The 22,247-nt window shown below is 34.4% G+C and overlaps 2 protein-coding genes across 2 annotated transcripts; both read right to left on the bottom strand.

Moving 5' to 3' along the window:
• Window positions 1–469: 469 nt before the first annotated feature.
• Window positions 470–7,338, bottom strand: LOC145609506 (protein PUTATIVE RECOMBINATION INITIATION DEFECT 1-like). The gene is made up of 9 exons (XM_081664972.1): window positions 6,838–7,338; window positions 5,411–5,517; window positions 5,144–5,319; window positions 4,241–4,549; window positions 2,989–3,949; window positions 2,197–2,896; window positions 1,827–2,107; window positions 1,102–1,759; window positions 470–715 (listed from the first exon to the last, which is right to left on the bottom strand). The coding sequence occupies exons 1-9, from the start codon at window positions 7,336–7,338 to the stop codon at window positions 470–472; spliced, it is 3,939 nt and encodes a 1,312-aa protein (XP_081521098.1).
• Window positions 7,339–9,348: 2,010 nt separating this feature from the next.
• On the bottom strand, window positions 9,349–16,491 carry LOC145608855 (uncharacterized). The gene is made up of 4 exons (XM_081664451.1): window positions 16,295–16,491; window positions 14,521–14,577; window positions 13,801–13,965; window positions 9,349–10,738 (listed from the first exon to the last, which is right to left on the bottom strand). Exon 4 carries the CDS (start codon window positions 10,516–10,518, stop codon window positions 9,571–9,573), a length of 948 nt encoding a protein of 315 aa, XP_081520577.1. The 5' UTR covers window positions 10,519–10,738; window positions 13,801–13,965; window positions 14,521–14,577; window positions 16,295–16,491; the 3' UTR covers window positions 9,349–9,570.
• Window positions 16,492–22,247: the final 5,756 nt, after the last annotated feature.

Below are 22,247 nucleotides of genomic sequence, written 5' to 3'. Positions count from 1 at the left end.
AAGGGAGGAAGTGCTATCTCTAGTATTGGTACAATTTTCATCAATTCATAATTTCATATACACTCAAATTTAAATCGAGTTACTTATTTGTCAAAGCCTTTACTTAGATATAACTCGAACAATGTTACAATAGTTGCACAAAATCAAGTTGCTTAACAAACCATCGTAATGACAACCCCTCTTAGTTACTCTTTTCATGATCCATCCCTGCAAGGTCATAGATAATTTGGTGAACTCTCCATGAATTAACTGGTTATACCGCCTTCTTTAAACAGCTGAATGAGGAACTAATATCCAATAGATGTGCTTATATTAATATATACTGTATGTATTTACATAAATAAAAATGGGATTCTAACATTCATGCGTTAATTCAGTTCTGTGAATATACACATGCAAAAACAACAGGTCGAACTATTTACAGTGCTCAAACAGTATTAACAAATCTTAAACTTGAACAGGCCTAAGCTCAGCATGCGTTCTCAAACCTCATATCTTCCGCGAGCCTGGAAAACAACTCCATTTCTTCCATTAATCTATTAGCCCTGGCATGATATCCGCCAAAATTTACATCCAGTTGTGTTTCCAACGACATTAATTGGAGTAGAACCTCACAAATTTCTCCCAAGTCGCTTGACATTGTCACGACCTTCCTTCCTTGCTCTCCTGTGCAATCACCGTCTTTACTTCCCACGTGTATGCACCTCTTACAAGCCTGAAATTCATAATGTAGAATATAAATGGTTTCGCATCATTCTTCTCATTCCATTCTGGTTAGTTCTTAGGACTATACATCACATAAAGTTTGAATGTACATAACCTGGTTTGGAATTTAATGTATTAACACCGTAGTATTTAGCCAACAATCTTATTAGTCCCTCCTAAAACTTCCTCCTAAAAATCTCTTAGTAAAGGACTACATCATAATTCAGAGTGAATTAGAGTACAGTTGACTAATGTCCGATTTTGTGACTCTTTCTCACCATCTCTGATCAAACAAATATGGGGATGGATCGGGAATTATCTTAGTACAAAATATAATAAATGTGCCAAACAGTTCATGAAAAAATTATTTAAGGCAAAATTTGAGACAAGAGTTACCTGAAGCAGATGATTCAGTTTATCAATTTGATCAAACTTCAGATAAGCTGACAGCAGCAGCTGTTGAAATAAGAGAACCACCTCAACACTAGTGTTATTAGGAGAGAGGTTTTCGATTAAGCTAGATACACAGGCTTCATCGAACACAGAATTCATCCATGAAGGAACAGTTTTTGATCTTAAAAGAGCAGTAGCAATGTGCACTGCAGGCCGGTGATGATTCATCAATGAAGTAGATACTGAAGATGGCGCAGCCAAAGATCTGGCTAGCTCTTCCACAATCATCCTGCACCAGCTATTGTTTCTATTTAAGCTTGTATGGTATGCACTGGGTACTTCCCAGCTGAAGATCATTGATAAACAGAGGCTAGAGTTCAGGGCAATTCGAAGATCACTGTGAAAAATAAGGCCTTCTAATACAGCAACTATGGACCGTAAATACCCCTTGGTGCATTTCATTCCATTCTGCTGATCTGTGATCCCACTCAATAACTCGAACAGGCAATGTGAGGCAATTAATTTTATCAGGGATGAACCGAAGTGCAGGAACCTGCATATATCCTGGCAAGAAATTCCAACTGCAGGAAATGCACATGTCCCTTCTGGTAAATTGAAGAAATTTTGCCAGTCCACGCTTCCTGGAAGAACAGCTTGCAAACTAAAGCACAAAACAGTTAGCAATCAGATGAAACAATCAAAATGTTACTCAATAAAACCTTGCTTACCTTTTTAGGTAAAAGTGGACAAATAACAGCAGAAAAACTAAGGTGTGCTCGGTGTCTGATTCCTCTTCTTGCTCAATGGAAGCAGATCCATTTGCCAAAAGTCCATCGACTGTGGCTCGTATCAGCGAGGCTAAAGAAGAATTCAGAAGTATGAACTTTGCAGTTTCTACAAGCACCGCCTGAGTGGAATGATGCAAAACCAATGAAAGGACACCAAGTACTAATAGATGCTCTTCTGTCCATCCATTAGTCCTCATGGTGGAAGTAAACGAATCAAACAGCTGCTTGGAGAGAGACGAAAAAGAACAAAAAGTAAGAAATTTTCATAAATGAAACTAGGTCTCAATGCTTTACAAAAAGACTTACCTACCTTCATCACAACTGCAAGCCAGGCTTCATCATCATATAGTGATTGAGATTGCACAGAACATAAGATAATGAAGATAAATCGTGAAATGATCATGTAGTTCTCTAACGAGGAAGAGCATAACAAATTTGAACAGAGATTTTGAATTGCACTACCCATTCTTTGCATGCAGAGCTGATCTGCAGCATGCGGAAAAATGGTGATAATTGATGATATAAAATGAAGTAATGGTATTACATCCTCCAGTAACATATCATTTCCAACAAGCTGTTTCAGCAAAAGGACCAACAGTTTTGGTAAAAAATTGTCTCCTACAGAGGCTAAACATGCTATATCGCGGAAATTAAGAAACCCACAGTTCACTAGGGTGTCATTTGAGAAACTATTTCGAGAGAGTTTAAGGATTTGGCAAGACAAGGACTTGCTTAATTTCTCCTGTTGAAACAACCATTTTAATGAGGATGGGTGAATGTCGAAAGATGATAAATCCCAATCTCGCTCCTCCAGGAGCTCGAAGAAAATCTTTTCTGCATCAGAACTGTAACAAATCTGGTAGTTCTTCTTGGCAAAGCTTCTACACAGAGCATAAAGATTCAGCAAATAGACTACCACAATCGAGTCAACAGCTCCAAAAAGCAAGTGGCTGCTGTTGGCAAGCATATATTGCTCCAGAGAAGTCAAAACGAGCTTCTTGTCAGCAAGCCTGAGACAGATGGGAAAAATCTAAAGGTTAAGATGAAAAATTTGAAGGACATTAAAAAGTCAAGAAAATTAAAAGCAGGATTAGATACTTGCATTTCATCGTATAAAGAGCTGATGTGCAGTATTTGTAATACAGCAATCTGGCAAGATGACAAATCTAAGTTGTGCTTCTGCCCCAGAAGAAATAGAAGATCAACAGGATCTGTTGGCAAAGCAGATGCAACAGTTCTGATGGATTTGCCAGAATCATCGCCAAGAATATTATCCACAATAGTACTCAGCATGAGATATACTGTCAATTTCATCTTTTCTGTAGGGTGCAGACCTAAACATCTGAAAGACAAGCTGAACCATGAGAGTGAAAGTAGAGCATGAGTGCGTTGCAAGGCCTGATTATCATGAGCTTGTAACAGTATGAAGTGCAGGGTCTCCAATATTCTTAACACACTCTCCTCTTCCAAACCATGGATTTCTGTCATAAACCAAGGTACTAAATGATTTTGACATACTTCTATAATTGAATTTCTCTGTTGCATCTCTGTACTGTTACATATGGAGCTGATTTCGTGACAAAATGAGTATGTTTCTTTTAACAGAGATAAAGAATGCAGAAGTTGGTAGCTATTTAAGTCATTTGTGCTCAATGAGGCCAGAATTCCATGTCTTGATGCTTGTAGGACTGTAGTCATTAAATTTGAAGCTCCACTAGCCGAAGGAGATTTCATAAGAGCGACAAAAATGGAACAGATATTAATGAACGTTTCAGGAAGCATACCCATCTCACCAGCAGAGTATCTCTTTAGTATTTGTGTCAAGGAACAACTAATTTCTTCAACAAGTTTGGCAGATACTACTCCAGGGTAACTTGAGATGCCAACCAATATGAGCTTTAGCATCTGAGGTTGAACAGGATGAAAAGGTACTTCAGCTACCTGAGGCAAAACAGAGACCAAAGTAGAGAAGCCAAGGGAAAGCCTCTGCCTGAAGACGTCTTCAGCTGCTGATAAGATATCAAGAGCTTGAACGCAAGAGCTTACAATCTGGTCCTTGTACTCTGTGCAAAGTAGGAAGTTGTGATTTAAGCATACAGTTAGGTAGCTTGTGAAATGCATCGATCAAATCTATACCCACAGCTATATTAGTTGCTAATAACTGTATAACTTGAGAAAAATAGCAAGATATTTGACAAAGTATTGCACAAAGAATCACTGATGATATAAAATAGCAAATACTACATGTAACATGATGTCCCAAGCACACTCTTGATGTTTGATTGCAGTATATTTTTGTTTGGGCATAGCTTGAGGGGCATTGAAAACAAAAAGTATCACAAGCAAATTGTCACCTGATAGCCTTAGTATTTCAAATATGTAGTCTGCAAGATTCTCTTCCACCAAGACTTGAATTTGCTTGAGTGAACAGCTCCCACATGATAAACAATGTACTATGAGGTCCAGTGTAGAAATTTGAACTTCACTATCAGGAGAGAGCAATGGAGACTTAATAGCCTCAGCAAACAATCTACTTAAAGAACCATTAGGTTCATCATTGGAGGATTGCGTATAGTTATCAGCTTCACAGGTATCCATCACGTTGAAGTCACTTGAAAAGGCATTTGAGAGGAATCCTCTTTGACCCAACACCTTCAGTAGAGCTACACAAGTAAATCAGTCATTACTTAACTAAGAGTCTGAAATGAAATGCAAATACAAAGAGCTTCTTGCAGTGCTTCTCTTCCATGTGATGCAAGGATGTTACAACCTTAAGGCAAAACATAAAGCCCGTCTCATTCAAATTTATTAATCTAAATGTCTCCAAATGAACACCTAGCTTAGTTTGCAGATTCAATTTGATCCTTAACAAGAGATGGCAGTCATGACACATCCTCATGCAAGCTGCTCCAGAGATTTTACCAAGCAAAGAATTCTAGCTAATAATCCTCTAATAGAGTTTTTCAAGTTATACCTTCCTTTATAACTTTCACTCAAGCTCAAGTACTAGTGTAATATCTGACCAGCTGAATACTACAACCCAATTGACATTGCTATACATTAGACTGATCTTACTGAAGCTTAACCTCTTCGTGCCCAGAGAAAATAAAAGATTGGAATCCAAAAATTAAGATCCTCTACTAATATAAACCACAAAGGCAACTTTTGATAGTCTTGCAGCTTGGTACTGCAGGTGTTGCAGAGTGATCCAAACTAGAAAGCTATATACAGGAAGTTGTGAGATATAAGGGACAAACCTAAACAGTTTAAGCGAACATCATCTCTTTGAGTCTTCATAAGTGCATCCAAAGATAATTGTAAGATCATGGGGCAATACTCAAGCAATATATCAGCACCTTCCTCATCTTCACTGGAATACTGGAGGATACATATCCTGTATAGAACAAACATGATCTCCCCTCGAATTTCTTCACTGCATTTGTGATGGCATAGCAATGACAAAGTGAAAAGATAGTCATCTGTACTCAATAAATAAACTGCTCTGAGTTTGCTCTGGCTGATACCTTGGCAATTGAAGACCCATCACAAGATTGTTGATCAGACCAGTTTTATCTTTGATACAGGCATAAGTATCCATTTGACGTGTCAACAGAACTCCCAGACAATGTAGCTACATTTATGTTGGACAGAAAAAATACAGTGAGTTTAACTCCAAAACACTGAGGTACCAAGGGGGAGGAGGGTGACAGCAAGGAAAGGAAAAAACCTTTTATTTTTATGATAGAAGGCTACAGATGACTAATTTAGGTTTACTTCATGCTCGTAGTTTACTTGATTTTATTTGCAGATAATGAACTACTAAGAAACCATATGAGTAAACGGGAAGAAGTTTGAAGCAATTAAGCATAATTTCATTCAATAAGCTGACTACTTTATGATCACTATCGTGACATTATGCATGTTTTATTCATTATAGGCTTAAATCCAATCACTTAACAGATGACCAAACAAATGGATACACAGTTACATGTTCTCATTTTAGGCTTATAGCTCAAATGAGTCAAATCTAACTACACCTAAATCAAAAGAGACAAAGATGGGTAAAAGAAAAGTAATGAGAATAGTTCACACTCGAAATCAATCTATATAGCATATATTAGTATATAGCTAATAAACCAATAAAGTAGCAGTGTTACCACATTGTAGAAAAGAAAATTATATTTCACACTCATTCTAAGCACAATATTATACGCCTATACACTCATCCATATATGCTGTTGCGGTTATTGCCCAGACATTAACATCTCTATTTGCATACTTTCTACGTATTTTTCAAATAACAGGATGCATCAATGATATTTACAGATAATGGTAGCTACTAGCTAGAATGCTTAGCTAGAGCTATAAGCATATATCTCAACATAATTCATCTTTAAGAGTCATATTCGATTCAGAAGTGAATTTATAATGTTCTTACCAATAACTCCATCTTTACTGATTTCAACACTCATATTTATGTCAATGCTACGGTCTCCACCCTCCACATCTCTCATTTTAAAACTCGAAAAGTTGTAAAATCAAGTGTCCGGATTTTCACACCAGATCTTTGACATAACTTCAGCTACCAATTTCCCAAACATTGATATCAAACAACCTATCCAGTCATCAAAATTGAGCACAATCTAAGAGACAAGCCACCAATTCTCATCTGCAACCTCCATTTAAAAATCAACTTATGAAATCAAACAATTTCATCAATCTCCAATAAAAACAATTCACATCAAAACCTAAAATTACATTTCACAAAATCACAACTCAATTTCTACAATACAAAACTCCAAAATTCAACTTAAGAAATCAAACAATTTCATCAATCTCCAAAAATATAATCACATCAAAACCTAACACTACATTTCACCACTCAATTCAATTTCCACCAAAAATCCAAACCTAATTGATCAAATTAATCTTGAACAGAAAAACAACTAACCGAGTAAACTTGACGACGACTCCAAGCAAGCTCACCAGACGACAATACAGCAGCAACACTCGCAACAAAATCACCACCAACCGAAGAACCGCCATAATCAGAAATCTGAGAAACAACATCAATAACTTGGCGAGCAATCTGTTCATCATCAAAAGATGATAAAGAATGAACAAGAGGAGAGAGAATGAGGTGAGTATGAAACGAGAGAAGAGGAGAGAGAAAGGAAGGTTGAGAGACGGCATGAGAGAGCTGAGAGAGAGCGTAGGAGACATGGAAGGTTGGAGAATTAGGGTTTGTGATTAGGTTTGTGAAACAGAGTAAGCAGATTGAACCTCCTTCTTCGGTTTGAAGGATGAGCGAAGATCGATGACCTTGACTGCATGATTGGGGTGATGATGATGAAGGTGGTGGCGGTGATACCAGATGATTCGATTGCATCGGAATTGGAATTGGAACCGGAATCGATAATGTCGAGTATGGTTGTTCGAAGTAGGTGTACATTTTTGTGGGAGTTTGGTGATGATGAAGATGGAGAGATGAGAGAGAGGAATAAAATTTGAATTTGGGAGGTTATGGCGCCAAAGGAAGGAGGTGAAATGGTACTTATAGAAGAGCCTAGTGCTGTCTTTTTTTTCTATTTTTTTTGCGCGCGCGTCGGGTGTGATTTACTTTAAACACGATATATTTACTCGGGGATCGCACTCGTGGAAGGTGGGTATGATTTGGTAGATTGTGCCTAGCACCCGCCCTAATTGTAGTGGATATGGGTCCAAATTTGATGGATATAATGATTAATGAGTGAGTGTGGATATAAACAGTTATACCTTATATTCGTCGTAGAAATTAAATAAGTGGTGAATTTGAAGTCACGCTCGACTTATATCTACCGCCTGCTCAATGCTTAGCACCCGCCCTAATTGTAGTGGATATGGGTGCAAATTTGATGGATATAATGATTAATGAGTGAGTATGGATATAAACAGTTATACCTTATATTCGTCGTAGAAATTAAATAAGTGGTGAATTTGAAGTCACGCTCGACTTATATCTACCGCCTGCTCAATATCCGATTGTTCACTCAATCCCAATATTTTATATACACAACTACACAAGACATCTATTATATAATTTTATTGATATATAAACTCGTTGGTCTTAGGAGGTAATAAGTGGGTATAGGCAAGTAATATGTGATTAGTGGGTATTAGATATCTACTTGGGTGGTGGAGCAGATGTGGATTCCATAATGGGTAGTGGGTATATAAATTTCAGATGGACATACATAATGTTTGGGGAAGAGGGGTTTCCACAATTGCACCGCACCACCTGTTTGTTATCCCTAAATTCCCTAAGTTTCACTTACTTGCGATAAGTCGATGATGAATGAAAGATTGGCCTAATGATTAAAAACTTTACAGAGTTAAATCTCTTTTATATTCATAGTGCAAAAAAATATTTATTGCACACTTATATATTGTTCATTTTCTTCATCACAAATCAAAAAAGTTATTTTTCATAAAATGCAATGCTATAATTATCAACAACATTTGTTGTGTGTGTGTTGGGGGGGGGGGGGGGGATATTCTCACATTGATTGGTTATCATCACTACAAGCTAAGGCAAACCTAACAAACTCTAACATTAGCTCGTCTTGATTTGATTTAATATTAATAAATTCGAACTAGAGGATGAACTCATCTTAATCCTATAACTTTGTTTGATATTGCCTTGATAGCAATAATTTGGGTTTGATCAACCTAAACCTAAACTCGACTAAATACTTCATGTTTCAACATGTGCAATTAAAAATGTATGTTGTTACTTGGCTTTGTAATGTTATATGACTAGGGCAATTTGTATTGTTCCTCCCAAAAAAAACAAAGAAAAAAAAAAGGCAATGTAACTTAAGCTTGAACATGGCTCGTTAACAACCGAACAAGGTTGGATTAAACTTTCCAAACCACCAGAATGTAATCCTTCTTTCCAGCAGCATTCTCGGTTGGCACCCTGCAATAGATCGACTCACAGAAACAACCCCATCTGGCGGCTGACTCGTGACAAACTTGGAGAGGATCAGGGTTGAATTCTACTCAAAAAGAAAAATCACCAAAGAGCAAGTTGAAATAAGAAACATATTGATTATTGCTTGCATGACAATCATTAGCAATAAACTATATGATACTATTACTATTAGCATATTGGTAGGCCTACAAACAACGAAACTTGACGTTAAAATAGCATTACTACTCACTTGAGCAACAAGAGAACTAGCAAACCAGCAAGAAGACGCAAATTTACCAGTAATTGAAGTCGGTTAGCAAGTAGGGAAGGGGCCAAAGAGATCAGGACAGTACTCAGGGAAAGGGAGATGTTTGTTTATGTCCAATGTAGATGGTTTCACAGCCACGTAACCATGTTCATAAATAATTCAAGCGAGTTTTGATTACACAATTCAGAAAGGAAAAAAATCAAATACTCAAATTGATACAAAGCCAAAATGAAATGGATGGATTATATGATTAATTCGTTGTTATTAACTTATTATCAGAAACCGACCACTGCAACAGCAGCAGTCTATAGCAGAATTGTCAACTACTCAACAACAGCAACAGCAACAAAAAGTGCTAATTCCCAGCAAAAAAATTGTCTAATGGGAAAATCACATGATAAAACCTAATACAAGAAAGATTTAAACCACAACGCGCACACACTAACACAAGATAGCAGCACCAATCAAACTTCAGGGTCCTCCTCATCAATGGGCACGATTGTTCCAAAGGGGGAAATGAGACTCTCAACATATCCTACCGCATTTGACAGAGTTCTTTTACTAGCACATGAGCAAGTATGGCTTTGCCTTTGTTTTTCAGTATCTAGACTTACATCAACTATCATGAACCGGTTCGGTGTTTGGAGCTCAAAACATTTCTCTACTAAAAACTTGCCTGTGGGGGTGAAATGAAAACCAAACGTGCAGGGAAGATAGAAAGAACCCACTTTCTCCCAAGAGTTCCAGTCATCAAATTGTTTCAATGTCCAAATTTCAGTCGTCCGATCGATTAAGCTGATGCATTCCACCGATAAGCACCCATTCCTCAAGAAAAACATCATACTAATATACTGTTGCAACCAATCCATCCAAGAGAATACTTTCACCTGTTCACTAACCAAATCATACCCTACAATGCGCTTAGGCATCGCATATACTGGAAGCTTAACAGACCAATACAGAATATCATTGACCACTTTTGTGTTCTGGCATAACCATTCATAGGGAGTAAAATAACCATCAAGGTCACACATTCTTTTCCAATTCCCAGTCTTAAGCGAAAACACATAAAAGTATACAGGAGGAGATTCATGCTGCTCTCTTAATCTAGACAATCCAAATAGCACGACTATCCTGTAGTCATCAATAGATGGTATATAACCAAACCAAGAAGTTCTAGAGAAGTAATCAGGATTAGGATACATAATTTCACGGTATGAATGCATAGCAGGATTGCAGATAAAGAAGAAACATAAATTCCTACATTCAAAGCAAACCAACTCATTACCAGAACCAATAAAGTTAACCTTATTTTTAGATACTTTCTGTTGAAAAGATGAATCAAAAAAGTTTTCCAATTCAATAGGGTTTTTCAGACTATCAGACTCTTCATCATCATATGGCAATAACATGAATCTTAATGGGTTTTTTAAGATTAACAGAATTTGATTGGGGGAGAATTTGAGATGGGATTTTGCAAATTCAGGAGTAGAAATTGTGGAAAGCCAGAATTTAGAAACAGATTTGAAACGGATTAGGGATTTTACCGGCAATCTTGGCAGAATGAGGTCGATTATGATATCATCGGGAATAGTTAGGGTTTCCGCCGAAAAATAACTGATGTTGATGATCCTGCAATTCACATTAGCAATAGAATCAGGATCATTCTCTTCCCTCAATTTCACCATTATTCAGATTTTCAGACCAATACTCTAGTTGTGACCAACTGGTATTTCAGACGAGAGATGAAAGCGGAAAAATAGAGGGAATGTAGTGTTTCGGAATAGTGCAAGAGGTTAAAGTGGTGCATTAAAGATGTATTTATTAAGAAATGGAGATGTGAAGAATCACTTTGTGTTATTAAGTAACACGCAAACACTTATTAAGCATGCCGATGCAAATTTTTGATTGTTGATATCTTTGATTGTGTATTAGTAAAAAATGATATTATGAAATTATACCTCATAACTAATCCAAAAATATATACGAACGAAGTATAACAATATTTCATTAAAAAAAAATTAATATTTAATAACAGGAAAATTTTGCATGAAATCCAAAGTGCCACGTATCACACTTAAAGACCTTTTTTTTTTTATATCTCATTCTTTGGGGTTCACTTGTTTTCTCCTACGTATTCTTGATTTTCTTCCACCTTTATGCCCTTCAAATTACTTATATAATATTTTCCTTTCAATTACAATTTTCTTCCAATATCATGTCTCTTCACCTCAAAATAATTTCATGCCCATTCATCCTAATTATTAAAAGATTTTAAAATTTCAATTTCCAAATTAATGCTTTATACAGCTTCAAAGTTTCAAACATTAATTTTTTTATCAAAATTAGTGAAATACATGTAGTTTATAAGGCATATATAATCAAATATAAAAGTCACTTTAAAAACAAAAAGAAAAATCGAGCATCATGGATTAAAACTAGCTATTATATTTAGGTAAAAAGATTTAGTCAAACTCAATATCTTTTTCATATAAATGAAGGGAAGGGCTTTGGTGTCCACCTAAAATACAATAATATAAATATTAGATGATTGCAATTATAAATTTATAATTGAAATGGAAACTAATCATTGACAAATCAACCACATTTGGCAAGGTAAAAATTGGCACTAATTATTCAAATAATTGACATCAATTAAAAAAAATTAATTATGAAGGCAATCAAGGAATTACAAATCATGGAACTTTTACAATTAATAAAATTCTATTAAAAATTATATTCCACTTTGTGAATAGATGTAAATAATTACATCTAAATTTATGAATCACATTTCCTCCGTTTCTTTTTGTTGACACGTAGTCACGTTTGCTAATGCACGACTTAAATTATTAATATCTTTAATTACCGATAAACAAGGATTATGAAAAATTGATATTTTGAAAAGATATATTGTGACGAATCTAACAAGATTCCACGTGAGTATATTTTTCATTGCGATAATGCATAAATCACAATCAAAGGGGAATTAGTAAATAGTGCTAAATTCAAAACGTGTCAACCAAAAAATTTAAAAAAAAAAATTTAAAAAAACAAAAAAAAAAAAGGAGAAAGTTCAATTTTTCTCCTCCTTATTCTAACAAGTGCATGAATATCATAATCAAGTTATATTATGTGTGTGTTGATTTAGAACTTAGAATTCATATGTCATTAAAAAAATAAGCTCCAATGCATGAAATACTTTAAATTTGTTATCAATCATATTAATGGGTGATCTTCTAAAAGTTTATAATGTTATTTTAGTTTTTTATTTTTTTCTCAATATTCCACTTTTATTCATACGTGCATCAAAAAGGTGTCTTTGGTACACCCAAAAAATTACAATAAGCCACGCATATATGACTAGTGTGAAAATGCAAAAAGTCAATGAGTCACTTAATAAAGCGGAGGGTATAGATAAACAAAGTTGTTTTAACTTAATTTTTTTCTGTCATTGTTTTTTTAAAAAATTGCTTTGCATTATGTATATAATCCTCTTCAAACTTGTTTAAAACTTGGATCATGCAATTTCAATCTTTTTTATTCCCACATAATCACTATATTTGATTATGTTAATTTATTATGAACAAGATATATAACGAGTTAGCAAGATCTTCACCATACGACTAGTTGTAGCTTGTCCAATGTGTTTACTTGCATGGATGAACAAGAATGAGCAAATAGAGAATGTTATTTGCATCACTATACAAATTTGCTCATTTTGTGCAAATAAAAAAAAAATGAAGCGAAATTAGCAAAACTAACTTGTTCAAATTTCGTAGTGAGCAAAATTAATTTGCTCATTTTGTAAATGATTAGATACAATAATTTTTGTATGCTACAAAGTATAACACCCTAGTTGTGTAGTAAAAATTTAGTTTAAAATTTTATACATTGTCCAACTTTCTATTATTTGAGAAAGATGTAATGGAAGATTAAAACTTAATTAAACTACAAATGCTTATGAACTAATGGAAGAATCGTCAATTTTGAAGAAATCTTAAACATTATTGTAATTTTAGATACATTTTCCATAATTTTCCTTTTTCCATAATTTTCCTAAGAAAACCATGTACGTTGTGCCCCCCCCCCCCCCCCCAAACAAAAAAAAAAAAAAAAAAAAAAACCAAAAAAAAACCAAAAAAAAACACCCAAAAAAAAAAACAAAACAAAAATGAGAAAGAAAGAAAATTAATAAGATTTCACAAATCAAATTTAATGGATGTACGGCTAGATATATTCCGACTGTCTCATAGTGTCTCTACCCTATCCACAATGCCAGGTACCTATACTAGTTTTCTTAAAGGTGGGAGCTTCATGGACATACACTAAAGCACGTACGAGTAGTTGAGTAGGAGGTGTTGTTTATGTGATGGAGAGGAAAATATGAACAACTTGTTTGTATCCAACCGAGCTAGCACCTCGAATTAGAATGTGAGGCTTTTATATAATTATCAGTAACTATAAAACAATACCAAAGCCTTATATCCTCGACTGGTTATCATTATGATTAAGATGCATAAAATAAAAATTTTAAGTAGTCAAGCACTAAATTCCCTCATATAAGCAAACAAGCAATCCAATCAAACACTTTGACACTTTGTTTCAAAATTTTTTAGAAGCCAAAAAAATCTGTACGTTAAAAACTGCCAAGGACTCCTATAAAAACCAAAGAAAAAAAAAAGCTGATAAATTACCTGAATAATCTTATAATATCCTGCAAATAAAGTACACAAAATCTAATATCCAAGCCTATGCAGCTGTACCACCACCAGATTCAGAATTCAAGCTTGTAAGTGTTGAACCTTCTAATATGATCTCAACTGAGCAATCAATATTTAATACAGACTCACAAGCTGCACCTGTGCTCCAAAAAGAGAAGGAGGGAAAAGCATGAGTAAACGACAGTTTTCAGATAAAGCAGATATGTAATACTGTAAAAAAAATTAGGCAACTTAAGGCCCCGTTTTGGTTTGATGTAAAATACTTTTAATAAAAAACTAGTTTTAATGGAAAACATATTTTCAAGGAAAACCACACTTGCAAGATAGTTTCCCTTTGTTTGGTTCTTACAAGAAAAATTAAGAGAAATTAGAAATAGGAGTGGAAATGTGGAGACGGATGAGAGAAAAACAAAAAGGAGATAAGGGAAAGGGAAAAAAATGTGGCTTCCCTTGTTTTATAAAGAAAAAATGTTTTCCCCTATTATGGATGTAATTTTCACCATTTGGAATATTATATTCCACCTCTTCACAAATCAAACAAAGGAATATGGGAGACTCATTTTCCATGAAAACATTTTACATCAAACTAAACGGGGCCTAAGTGTGTTTCTTTCAAGGAAAAAAATATATATGTGATTCTGTGAAGAGCTTGTTCTGACAGAGAATGCAAAGATCATGATAGCTAACATATACCTGCATAATTAAGGGTTGCAGCAGTCCAATATTGCGACTGCACTCTAGCTATCATATCTGTTTCACAATAAGCACATGGAAGTCACAAACCTCAGAATTGGGGTTTAGAATCAACTGTTGCCATTATCATCAATTATAGGCTAAAAGCACGATCAATACTGTAGAAAATAAGAGTGATAATACAACACAATTTGAAATAGATAAGGTAATGAGTAATGACTATACTGAAAGACAAGGGGGCACATATAGTAGTGTAGTATAATGGACTAAGATAAATTCAGTAAAATTGCTTAACAAGTTGCAAACCCACAGTATTTTCCCTTTTCATCATAATTGCTACATAGTGCATATATTGCCCTTTTAACAAACAGGCCAATTTTCACAAACTCGCGAAGCCCTTTGTCATGGTCTCACGGTGCTTTGTGATGCACAGATTTACTAATCATAGCTACATTTAGTAACAAGTATACTCTCGTGCAAGTCTTACGATTATATTTGTGATTCCAAAATATTACTTGAATTCCCTAGCTACATGCAGTCTCTAACTTAGGGTTCTGAAGCAGAAAATGTTCTTCATAACTAAGTAACTAACCAACCACTCCATGACCTTATGCATAGAAACAAGGTGCCTTTACAGTCCAAAGAACATAACTTGTTGTATCCTCTGAAAAAGCTCTGGAATGCCATTTTAATGTCATCACTAGATTTGCACGAAATCACATGATTAAATCAATATTTATTAATTAACTAGATAAAACATTGTAGACTTAAAAAGGACATCGACCAAGAGAATCAAATTTTTTTAAGAAAATATGGCCATAAACTGTATAAGTCGGACCATTTGTCCTTGTCCTTTGATTGTTCTTGTTCTAATTTTTCATGTGAAGCACAAACCTAGCTATGTTATAGTATGACTGACCAATCAAATGAGAATCATTTAAAGTAAAACTAGCTATGTTAGTATGTTATAGTATGGACCAATCAAATGAGAAGCAAGCACCGTAATTCTAGTAAGATATAAAACAAGGAGTGATCACATAAGTGACATAACTACTAAAAAATGCAGCAACAAAATCTAGTCTCATACATGAATCATGCTATATTGCTATGTATAGTCTTATTCCAATACTTAGTTTTCTGACTACACGCAGTATTCTCTGGAACCAAGATTACGTATTAGTCAGAATCCTACATAGAATTGTATTACACTAACCAGCAGTCAATCGCTTTACATACATACACGTATATTAAATAACTCGCCAATTGGATATCAAACACCAAAATATGCCAATTAGTATAAAACAGCTTATCATCAATACCACAAACCCTGTACCACTTTCCATTCCTCAAAGAAAACGCATAAGTGCAGGAACGATTCGACGGAAAAACAATCATGTAATCATCAATGCACAAGTAACCGAACCGATAAGCATCATCCACATAACAGGATTGCAAATAAAGAAAATTCCACAACTCCTAAGACTTCCCGGAGTTGTCGAAACTCGATAAAACAAGCAAACCAAGCAATTGCAAGAACCCACAAAATAAAAATGCAAATCAAGATTAAAACGATTTCTAATGGAATTTGCAGGTTGTTGAACTCATCAGATTGCAATAACATGAGCTTGTATATGAACTATAATTACGGGTATGAGTAAGTATGAAAATTTGGACGAAAATTGAAATAATATAATTGGGTTTTTACTAATTCATCAGTAGAAATAATACAATAACAAATTTTTGAAACAGAATGGAAAGAAATTAGGGTTTTTACCGGTAAAATTGGGGAATTAGACCAAAATTAGGTGCTCTTGAATAATTGTGTTGATTGGGGTTGATGCCGAAACATTGTAGTTGTTATTCAGAGACTTGGAATCAGCAATATTGCAAATGAAATAATCATCCACACCATTTAATTTCGCCATTTTTTTGAGTTCTTCCTTACTATTTTTGACTGAAAATTTAGTTAAATTCAGCGAAACCAATTAATGCCAATTGAAGCTGGACGAGAGTGAAATATTAGAAATTTAGAACACGGGCCACGGCTACACCTGTTTTTTTTTTGTTTTTTTTTTAAGTCGCAGTCTACAGTAGCAACCAACTAGTTTTTGGGCCCGGACGATGCCACGGGTAATTACATAGAGGTTGATCATTACTTCATACATTGTAATTTATAAATCAATTTTCTACTAAATTAAATTTGTTACTCGTATTGAATTGTCATTTGTTACATATTAATATTTTGTATTCAAAATATACATAAAAAATAATTTAGATTGGTGATAAAACAATTAGTTTTAGATTTAGAGGTTGCATGTTCAAATCTTGTGGAGAGCTTTTTTTTTTTAATTATAAGTGCATGGCGTGGCGTGGACGTTCTTAGGAACACCTTGTGCATGACGTGGCATAATGAGGGGAGTCTACGTAATACGTGGACGTTTTTATAAAACGCCTTTTAATATATTAGTATTAGATTAGTTTTTGGTGTAGTGTTAGATTAGTTTTTGGTGTAGTGGTGATTGAGACTACAATTGGTAAAGAGGACCCATGTCCGATCCTCACAACAACAATTGGGAGGGGACTGAAACCTAAAAACAGTCTACAATAGCAATTCCAATGGTCGGTCAATAATTAAGTACATTCTGTAAGGATACGTATGCAATAAAAATAAGAAAATTTTGATTTAATTAGTTTGCGTTTTGGTTTTGATTTGGGATTTTGAAAAACGAAATCGAAACCGAAACTTTGACTCACGTCTAAATTTTAGCTCAGTTCTAATTTTCTACCCTAAATATATAAAGCAAACAAAAAAAAAATCTATTACGGAGTATTATTAAAATTTTAAAGGGTTTGAAAATTAAGCCCAAAAAAAGTTACCCCCTTTGTTTTTGAATACTTGTTTCACTTTTCATTTTCGACCGGTTTTAAATACTTGCTCTATTTCTTTATTTGGAAATCTTTTGAAGAAATATTTCTCTCATCTCTCAAGTAGTTGACCTAGTATAAATCATATTGTATTAATATTATATTCTTTATCCTCCAATTCTCTGAACTACTTTTGCTTTTTTTATAATTTTTTATTGTTCCGCCTACCCCACTATCTCCATATTTTATTATTTTCTCCAATTTCTCGTAAAACTTCATGCATAGAAAAATAAAACAAGTATTTAAAAGTGGAGGGAGTATAAATCAAAGCCTAAAATACTAGACTCAACACTTGCACGCACTTTGGTTTGATATCAATCATCAATAATCATCAATCAATCAATCAATAACTATATACTAAAAGACACACCAGCAATGACACGTGTCAATTTCTGGTGTGTCCTTAGTATTTTTGTTTTTTTTAAAAAAAACAATCCCTTTATAAAACTTTTATATTTAAGGAAATTATTATATACAATAACAATTGTCATAATTAACCATATAAAATAATTAAAGATCTTTCAAATTGTATAGATGGGTTCACAACTATTATAGGTATGAGTTTTGACAACATTACCATATAATTATTTTTAAAAAATGCAATCTTTGTGAATTTTTTTTAAGAATATATAATCTAGAATATACTAGACAAGAATAATTACTAAATTAGGAAGAAAAAAAAAGCCTATATAATTTATACATACTTCTTTGATTAATTGTAAAAAATAAAAAGGATACATCAATTTTGTCTTTGAAAAATTAAAATGACGGGCAACAAATTAGTCGATAAAATGAATGTCAGCGAATGATTATAAAAACGGTCGCTAATTAACGACCGTTTTTAAAATCAGTCATTCGAAATAATTTTAATATACTCATTCGACTAAAGTACTAAACAACTCTTTCACGTGATATTAATACAAGTATTTAAATTTTGTAAAGACATGAAATAAGAAGAAAATAACTATTTTTTGGTAAAATTTTGTAAAGACATGAAATAAGAAGAAAATAACTATTTTTTGGTAAAATTTTGCTCACAATAGTTTTAGAAATTTTTTAATTAAAAATAATGTTATTTAATGATGAAAATTTAGATATATCGTGCATGGCACGCGACCTAACCTAGTTTTTATAATAAAAAAAACCGAGTTAAAACTGGTGTAGTTTAATTTGAACTGTATAGTAATATGATTGATGTGGTGTAGATGTGTAGTATAAAAAATCTCAAACTAAATTTATATGGTTTGGTTTAAGTCTAGGCTATAAACCGCACTATAACTGAACTTTCACCCCCTAGCTGATCACATCGTACATTTAGCCATCATGGACTCATAGGGTTACTCGATTAGTGTTACATGAGTTACTTCGTCAATATTATAAGGACTACTCGGTTAGTGATCTAGCGTTTATTCAGTCAGTATTATGAGTTACTTAGTTATCAATGTTATAGGGGATACTTTTTCTATTCATACAAACACGATGTGAATAAATAATCTAACCTTTATACTCGATTATGTTGTTTTTAAGCTAAAATGACCAAATTTAAAGGAGAACCCCAATTTCATATCAAATACACATTAGAGCTAATCATGTGTATTTGATATACTTCCTCTGTTTTTTTACTTACCTGTTTCTTTTATCACGCTTGCCAATGCAAAACTTTCACGATCAATAACTTTAATTTTTCATAAGTAAAAATTACAAAAGCTATATATTATGATAGTACTTATTGAGACAAATTAAATAAGATCTCACATGAATATGTTTTTCCTTACATACTATTCACAAAAGACGGTCAAAGGAGAGGTGGTGAATAGTGTAAAAGTCAAAGCGGGTCAAGTAAAAAAGAACGGAGGAAGTAAAAAACAAACCAAATTTCGGTGGACTTTGGGTAGAAATTTTCGGCTCGGAGTCGGGCCAAATTTGTTTTCGTTTTCTTGCAATCCTTGGACATACATTTCTAAGCCTTTTAGTAGTTTTTTTTTTTTTTGTTTTGGATTGGACTGAAAAGCTCACTAGACCCGATTCAATTGCGAGTTTTTTTTTTTTTTTTTTTTGACAATAAATTGCGAGGTTTGAGGCAGGCATTTTCGCCCATATCTTGGCCCCAACCTGACCAAATGGGTTGTATTGTTTTTTTTACCCTCAGCACAACTCATATTTTTTATATTTTTTTTACTCTCGTCCAGACCCACCATTTGATCACATTTAATGAACTGAAGAGATTAAGACGAAATTGTAGGAGTTTATAGGTACAACGCAGCGGAAAAAACATATATGAATCATATTCAATAAAGTACCTAATCCCAAGAATCACATGCATAACACACAAGACACATAATCATACCTTTGAAGCGTGAATTCCACGAAGCTATTCGACAGGCAAATTAGGGAGAGAATAGAGCCCCAAGTGTTGCTCCTCTACTTAGTCCACGAGATTCGAACGAGCCGTCCACCAATACTAGATTGGTCGAGTGATTGAGGAAAACCGCGATCACCACCTTTTCGGACAACCGACCACCGCACGAACCACCACCACCACGAGACACCACCGCGCCTAGGAGGAGGAGAGAGCCGTGAGAGAGGGAGTATGAGAGGGGGTTGGTCTCGTGTTTGCTAATTAGGGTTTGATCTAAATGATCAGTTAATACCTTTGCATGCAAACCTAGGCACCTAGTCTATTTATAATCTCATCATAATTAGACTAGGGCACGAAGCCCAATAGCCTCTCAAAGCCCCTACATGGCCGGCCACCTAGAGTGATGAGGCCCATGATGGGCCTCGTCCTCTAATGCTCGATCTAGCCCCTTTGTGTGACCTTATAGGATCCGTCCAATTGGGCTTTGGCCTATTTTACTAGTCCAAAGATCGTAAGTACCTCTAGCTATGGCAAAACGACGACCCAAATGTCCGGACTTAATTATCTCCATAATTTGATCCAATTATATATCTAGTAATTGCACACAACGAAGACATAACTCCTTCAGAAATACTCTCCAAAACAATTAAAAATAATTTTTAGAGTCGTATATATTATCTCAATTCTCAACACTAATCGACCTATTTTTAGGTACTCGTTTTTTTTAAAAAAAAAAAAAATAAATAGGTAAAGAGAATTCTAAGGAGGAAATTTAAGGATCTTGCTTGGAGTGAGAATCAAATCCCTCTCACATGGGGTGGAAGCAGGGGCGATAACGAGCCAAGCCTATTCGTGAACAGTTCAAGCTCAGCTTGGTCAAAGTTCGGTTAAAGATCGACTCGTGGTGGCTTGGTGGCTTGGCTCGGGTTTGAGTTCGGCTCGAGACCTTAACGAGCCAAGCTGAGTTAGGCCAAGCTCGGGTCGAAAAGTTCGTGAACAAGCTCGATTATTTTTTCCCATATAAAATAATCATGTATATAAACATAAATATATTTATAATAGATAGTATTACACAATAGTAAGTTTGTATTTTCATTTTTTAAAAAATAAATTCATCACAAAATTTAAAATTTTGATAATGAACAATAAAGAAGACAATTAAATTTAAGGTTAATACTAAGTCAAGGTTGTTCGTGAACAATTCGCGTTCGGCTCGGTCAACTCTTGGTCAAAGCTCGGCTCGGAAAAATCTCAACTCATAAAGGTTTGAGCTCGGCTCAAGTTCGAACAAACTTAAATGAACACGAGCCGAATTGACCATAGTTCGGGTTCGGCTCGCCCAATTAACACCCCTAAATAGAAGAAGAGCCTCAAACCAACTAGGCTAACCTTGATTCTCATTTTCACATACTTAGGTTGGCGCACTTACATACACGAATAGAACTACTCGTAAAACTTGATAGATACGAGTACTAAATAGGAGTACTAATACGGTCATATCGTGTTCAATGCGTGGTCTATTGATGGAAGTGTATCAACTTTATAAGTTTCTTATTTTTCTCATTGCTTGACAAAACTCACAAAGCACACATTTCAAACATGTGGTGAAGGTTGATTCCCCGACAAAGTTATCAAACCCCATTCTTTGACAAAGTGCACCTAAAACCAAACCTAACCACTTACCGTAAATTACAAGCTGTCCCCTGTTTTCTTTTTCCTTTTTTTTTTAATAGAAAACAAAAATTCATCTTAGACTGTCCCAGATTCTACCACTTCTCTTGCGAGTCTTGTCCACTTCAAATTATCATATTACCCTCCTTTAATTATGGAATTCTTTCATACCTCTCGAATTCTCTTTTCTTTTGGGTTTTAATTGTATTCCATGTGGTTTTCTTTAATTTACGAAAATGACATTGCATCTTAAATCACCAAACGTAACATTAACATTAACCAATATATAAAATTTTGTCGTATATTTCTAAATAGGAGTATTAAGTGTATTAAAGGTTTGTTTATAACTTTAAGATACACCGTGATCTTTAATTTTAGAAAATGATATACATAGGATAGGGAGTAATCAACTAGCTAAGTTGGTTTAAACCGGTGATACTACGGATCGGAGTTAGTTATATGCAGTGTAAATGAGATTTTTAAACATGTACCATGCACATACAATTTTTCGAATTAAAAGAATTCTTATATATGAAATCTATCTATTATTGAGTACATAGCAAATAAATTGAGAATACTTCTAAATTGATTAATCTAAAGGGATGAAATTTTTTTAAGGGCCTGTTCACATTTGCTGAACCGAACTGATTGGAGCTGAACTGAACTGAGCTGAAATGAATATTGTATGAGAGAGAAAAATTAGGAGCTGAACTGAACTGATTGGAGCTGAACTGAACTGATTGGAGCTGAACTGAATTGAAATTAAGTAAAT

This window comes from Chenopodium album, chromosome 23 (genome assembly GCF_948465745.1).
Source record: "Chenopodium album chromosome 23, dcCheAlbu1.1, whole genome shotgun sequence".
NCBI classification, from domain to species: Eukaryota; Viridiplantae; Streptophyta; class Magnoliopsida; order Caryophyllales; family Amaranthaceae; genus Chenopodium; species Chenopodium album.
This window is presented reverse-complemented; position numbering and strand designations above follow the sequence as displayed.